The following is a 5,624-nucleotide window of genomic DNA, read 5'->3' as shown; positions in this document are numbered from 1 at the left end:
AATTTCAGATGGAGGTGTATTTAGTAATTCTTCTCTATATCGGGCCATGGAGGAGAAGAAATTAAATATCCCAGCGGCTACTCGGTTAGCAGGAAGAGAAACACCGATTCCTTTCTTTTTCTTAGGAGACGAAGCCTTCCCCATTTCGGAACACCTCCTGAAATGTTACTCGGGATATTTTACGAAAGGATCGCAGCAACGTATATTTAATTATCGAGTATGCCGGGCCCGAAGGGTTGTTGAAAACGCCTTCGGCATATTGGCCGCAGTCTTCCGCGTATTAAGAAAACCCATGCTTTTATCGCCGGAAAAAGCATCTCTTGTTGTTTTAACAACAACAATGTTGCACAATTTTTTACGGCAAAGGCCAGATTCCTCTCGACTTTATACTCCACCTGGAACGATGGATTACCAAGAGGAAGGCATTCTGAGAGGAGGTAATTGGAGGGAACAGGGCAACGAAATGGGAGCGCTTTTGCCCTTGCGAGGAGTTCCGCGGAGAACAACTTCCGCGTTGTTCCAAATTAGAGAGGAACTGGCCCATTATTTTTTGGCGGAAGGAAGAGTACCTTGGCAGGAAGACTGTGCATAGTTTTTATTTAAATATTATAATGTAATGTATGATAAATATATAACCCCCTGTTTTTTAGAATAGTAATTCGTAGTGTGTAAATAAATTGTAAATAAGAAATTGTTTTACTGCGTTTGTAAATAAAACTTCATAATTTATTGGTTTTTCACCTCCACGAATTATATCGAAAATTCGATTTGATGTTTTTCTCTATATTAAAATTTAATTTTCTAACATATTTATGTAATTGTCTTATTTGTGTAATTTATTTTCATCACTAAATACAACCTAACAAAAATTAATTTTGTTTACAAAGTATTCCTTTTGTACAAAGAAAAAGAAATGAAATAAACATTTTTACTACCATTTTCTCAATCTATGTTCGTGTTTACTTCGTGTTTACACACTGTATATCGGCCATCGAGGTTTAGGCTAAAATTGTAAAGTTTAAATTTTGATTTAAATTTTGAAAAAAATGTGTTCATATTCTCTGAAGTTTCCCCTTCAGAAGGATGATGAATTGAATATTGGCGTTACAATAAGCTGGAAAAGGACGCTCCGCTATTATGGTCGGTTGTCTATACCAACAGACCTCGTATACGACTAAATGACACCATTTCTACCTCGAGAACTATATTAGTAACCACTCTTGATCAACGACACTTTTTTACTTAACTTACATTTAACCCTGAAGTGATGCGGAAGTGAATGGGCAGAAATATCTTTTTCAAATATTACATTTAATTATGTAACTGAAAATGAATACAATAACCATGCTGATTGTCTACAACCTCGCTTTGCAACACCATCGAAAATTTGTGGAAATATTTATTAATAGTAATAAATGTTAATGTGGCTCTAATAATTTGATCACCTACTGTATGTTTTCATTTTCTGTATTCAGTATAAATAAAGTGTTAGATCACAGAGAGAGGGAAGAGAAAGGAATGAATGCTATTTAACATTATATATATATATTTTATATATTATCTATACATGTAGGTTCAATTTCTACAAATAATTGCATTATCCGTGCTTCAATATGGACCCTTTCATAATTGTTCAGCTTTCTCAGTTTAGATGCAATAAAATTTGCAAAATGTTGGGATTCGTCAGGTGGTGGATCTGACGCAGTCTCCAGAATCTCAAAGGTCCTCTCCAAACGATCCTCTTTCTCGGTATGCCGCCTTTTCGCGGCAACCGTTCTTGTTGGGCGCAATGGGGTGCTCGTACTGGGGCCAGGTTCTCCCCCAAGCATCTCTACATTCTGCCCCATATATGACTGCTCTGTCACCTCATCTTCTACCGCCTCTGGACTTACGATTTGTACTTCATCTTCCATCTGAAAACAAGTATTGTTTCTAATTTGTTGCTAATAAAGTATGCTTTTATAAATTGTGGAAAAAATGAAAAAATAATTGAAGGTTTGCGTACCGTACTTAATGTCCTCCTAGATTTATTTTTATCCCATAGGAATTGCATACTTTCGAATGCAAACCATTGGCTTTTATATACTTCTTGTGTTCCTACAAACAAAATAACGATAGAAAGTTAAATTGAGCCGCACTGTTTTCTGATGTGTAATACTGTATAAAGTACCAAATATTTCTAACTTTCAATTCATGAATGTGTGATAAAAAGTACTTACCCTTTCCGGTGCCAACACTTCTTTTCATTTTCAACTTTTCCCTCCTCAAACCTGCGAGGAGGTATTCTATTTTTTTTTTACATATTGCTTTAGGTTTTTCTATTTCTGCGCTTAATTCCTCCCACACATCTTCTTTTTTTAATTTATTAAAATAATCGCAGTTTTTGGGGTCCCACAACACACTCTTGGATCGGTACACTTCAATTAAGGTGAGAATTTCTGCCTTACTAAAATCCATGGTGACTGCAGTGTAAACGGTAACTAATCTTTCTCCGTATTGATGAGAAATATATAACTTCCTAATCGTGGTGGGGGTTTCGGTGTAGAAACTTCCACTTCCTGTATTGGTTGAAATTCGTTGTCGGGGGTAAATTTGTAATTTTTCTGATTGGTTGCGTTTTGCAAACGCGAAGGTACCTCCTAGTCCGCGTGGAGGTACCGAATTTGCATGGTACACAGGTAGTACCAGTCCAATGAAAGCAACAAGGGTAATAAACGATGACCTCTTCGAGTAATAAACGGATTAAGTAAACTCGAAACCCTGTCATAATAACATATTTTTTCCCTATTTTATGTTTCTAAGTTATAAACCGATTCCTAAATTTACTCCTTTAACTTTCAGATGTAATAAAAATCATTTCCAATTTTCCAAACAGCAGGGGTTCCATTGTGCGGCACGGCTTTTGTCTTGCGTAGCAAGAGAATCACACTGTAGGAAATACTATTATAAATAAGAATTGTCCAAACCATATCGTATTTGGTATCATTTTAATCAGAAAAACGTCACAAATATCTTGGTAACAGTTTTATAAGAAAAAAATGAAAAATAACAAAGTTCAGTCGTTGCATTAGTATTATCTCACTGATATATCCGATTCCAGATTCCAGATCTCGTGCCTCAAGAGTCATGTTTACACTTGACATAGCATTTCGGGCCTTCGCCTGGGTATGTTGCTTTTACGTTTCAAGTGGTCTCCGAACCTATCCTTTGAACGGCAAAAAACCGACAATTTTCGGATCGGCCCATTCCTTCACCTCCGTATCACAGCCCAATAGAACTTCGGATACTCGGCAACGGAAAAATCTCTACAAAATTAACATTGTCCTTTTTCAATAATGACACAGCTGATTATTAACATTGCTGTTTTATGAACAGCGTATCGCCGAAGATAATTGATCTGTTTCAATACATTTAAACGATAAAATTTGTCTAAATTAAATTAGATTAAGTTCATAAATAATTTCATCGATTTTGAAATGAATCCAATAATACCGCAAGATTTCAAATAAATTGAAACCCAAGTAACGGCACGAAACGCTATGTCAAGTGTAAACGCATGAACCTTTCCTTCGATGGAACGGCAAAGAACCAAGAAATTTTTCGGATGGGTCCGTTGCCTCCGTTCCATTGGAACGGCACACAGCGAAACGAAACTCCTCGCCTGTAGTGGCCCAGTCCTATTGCCTAACCGTTTCTATCAAGAAACGAAGAAATGTTGTCCGAGCCACAGCATGCCGTTGCATGCAACGGGGCAACGCCTGCCTATTCAAAAGGGTTCGGAACGGTGATACGATACGGGCGTTGGATACAGGTGGATACTCGGCTCAAGGAGCTTCTGCTTTCGCTCGCTCATTAAGCTTGGAAGCGAACACTGCAAGACGGTATCGTCGCTCTAGAGCCAGTGTACTAATAGGCCGCATCCAAGGAGCTTCGGCTTTCGATCGCTCGTTAAGCTTGGTTGCGAACCTGACACGTATGAGAACCGCTGCGAACCGGTAGTTGAGCGCTCCGGGTCTGACGCGGAACCTTTGTCGCCTTGCCGACAAAAGAATCTATGCTACTGAAAATCTGTGTAATAATCGTACCGTAGACCCGTGTCAGACTACGATCAGAATCGAAGTAAAACAGCTCCGCGCGGCACGCTCGTATTTATACCGGAGATCTGCTTACGTAGCAGTTTTTTCTACACGCACTTTCAATACCGGAAGTGTTTGGACTATGACCGGAGTGTACGTGACTCCGCGCGTATCGCTATCTCTGTCTGTGCATAGTGCTATCTCTCTTTATTCTGCGCTCTATTACTATCACTTTCTATGCGTTATTCCTATCTCTATCTATGTGTTCTGTGTCGATCTTTTATCGACGCGGTAGAATTATCGACGCGACAATTATCGATGTATATTTTTGGAGTATCAATTTTTGTTAAATATAAATATTAATAAATACAAGATTCTTTTCTTAGTTATTGAATATGAATATAATTATTAATCTAAATCATGGTAATACAATAATAATAATAATAATAATAATAATAAAAAAACGAACTGTTACAAATTTTAATTGTATAAAAACAAAACAAAAAAAAATAAATAAATATTTTAATAGTTACCAATGATAACAATTTTTGTTTATTCTTCTTCTTGCGGGATGTTACAGTATGTACAGTATTTACACGAGAAACCAGAAATGTACAATGATCGTTGATCGTATTCAAACTTCACACGCGTCGCGGTGAACAAACGATTGAGATTGAGATGTGTATAACCACGTGTTGGTGCAACACGTGGCACCGTGTAATTATATTAATTACACGGATTTTACTGAGCTAAGAAGCTCACGCGAACGCGATTGCCATTGGCAACTTGGTTGCACTTGAAAAAACCGTAGTTCCAAGGTGGCTGCCGGTCGTGCTGCAGAGTGCTGCCGCGGTCCGCGTGTCGTCGGTTAGAATATGACGTCTCTCTGTGGTGTTGGTATAGTCCCTTTCATGACGACGTGACAGTGTGGTGTTTCTGTAAGAACTTTAATATTCATGCCATTAAGTTGTATTCCTGTTAATTTTACTGTACGTTATTGCAAGTACTATCTTACCTCATTTCTTTTCTTTTGAGCTGGCAATCAAACTTCCTTGATTGGTAATCTTGCTCTTATTCTTAACGAGTCTTCTTACACCGGTTTGGTATTCCTTTTGACACTCTTTTGTTTTGACTTATCAGGGTGTAACGACCCAGTGATAGGTACGTCACTGCACCGACGTATAGGGAGAGCGGTTCCCCAAGAAGGCGACTCGTATGAATGAGAATTGGGATTATAGGTTCGTGTGATGTGCGGTTAAGGAGTGAAATCCAACATTAATGTATCAAACTAAAAATTATCCTTTATTTAAGTAAGTAAATTAACTATAATTGCTCTAAGTAAGTATAATATTAAGTATAACAATAGGTACGCCCTAGATAATGAAATACAATAAGAAATTATAATATGTACGCCCTAGATAATGAAATACAGTGCAAAATATATGATTAACGCGACTTGATCTTCGAATACAGCCAATACTCTGTACAATTTGCCAAGTTACACTAAGTACTGGAAAACTATATTCTAGTAGCTTGTACGATACCTTT

The 5,624-nt window shown here is 37.5% G+C and overlaps 1 protein-coding gene across 1 annotated transcript; it reads right to left on the bottom strand.

Annotated features, from left to right (window-relative positions):
• Window positions 1–628: 628 nt before the first annotated feature.
• LOC117609875 (uncharacterized) lies at window positions 629–3,237 on the bottom strand. The gene is made up of 3 exons (XM_076693086.1): window positions 2,220–3,237; window positions 2,006–2,097; window positions 629–1,913 (listed from the first exon to the last, which is right to left on the bottom strand). Exons 1-3 carry the CDS (start codon window positions 2,455–2,457, stop codon window positions 1,551–1,553), a joined length of 693 nt encoding a protein of 230 aa, XP_076549201.1. The 5' UTR covers window positions 2,458–3,237; the 3' UTR covers window positions 629–1,550.
• Between the last annotated feature and the right edge of the window lie 2,387 nt (window positions 3,238–5,624).

The sequence above is a fragment of the Osmia lignaria genome, unplaced genomic scaffold (assembly GCF_051020975.1).
Source record: "Osmia lignaria lignaria isolate PbOS001 unplaced genomic scaffold, iyOsmLign1 scaffold0035, whole genome shotgun sequence".
NCBI classification, from domain to species: Eukaryota; Metazoa; Arthropoda; class Insecta; order Hymenoptera; family Megachilidae; genus Osmia; species Osmia lignaria.
The sequence above is the reverse complement of the archived record's forward strand: the minus strand, read 5'-3'. Positions and strand labels throughout refer to the sequence as shown.

Bases quoted from the DNA above. Each gene is read 5' to 3' on its own strand.
- LOC117609875 (XM_076693086.1), bottom strand. From the start codon at position 2,457: ATGGATTTTAGTAAGGCAGAAATTCTCACCTTAATTGAAGTGTACCGA. The intron at 2,098-2,219 runs GTAAGTACTTTT...TTTTGTTTGTAG, and splicing joins AAGTGTTGGCACCGGAAAGG to GAACACAAGAAGTATATAAA. The intron at 1,914-2,005 runs GTACGCAAACCT...ACTTGTTTTCAG, and splicing joins CTAGGAGGACATTAAGTACG to ATGGAAGATGAAGTACAAAT.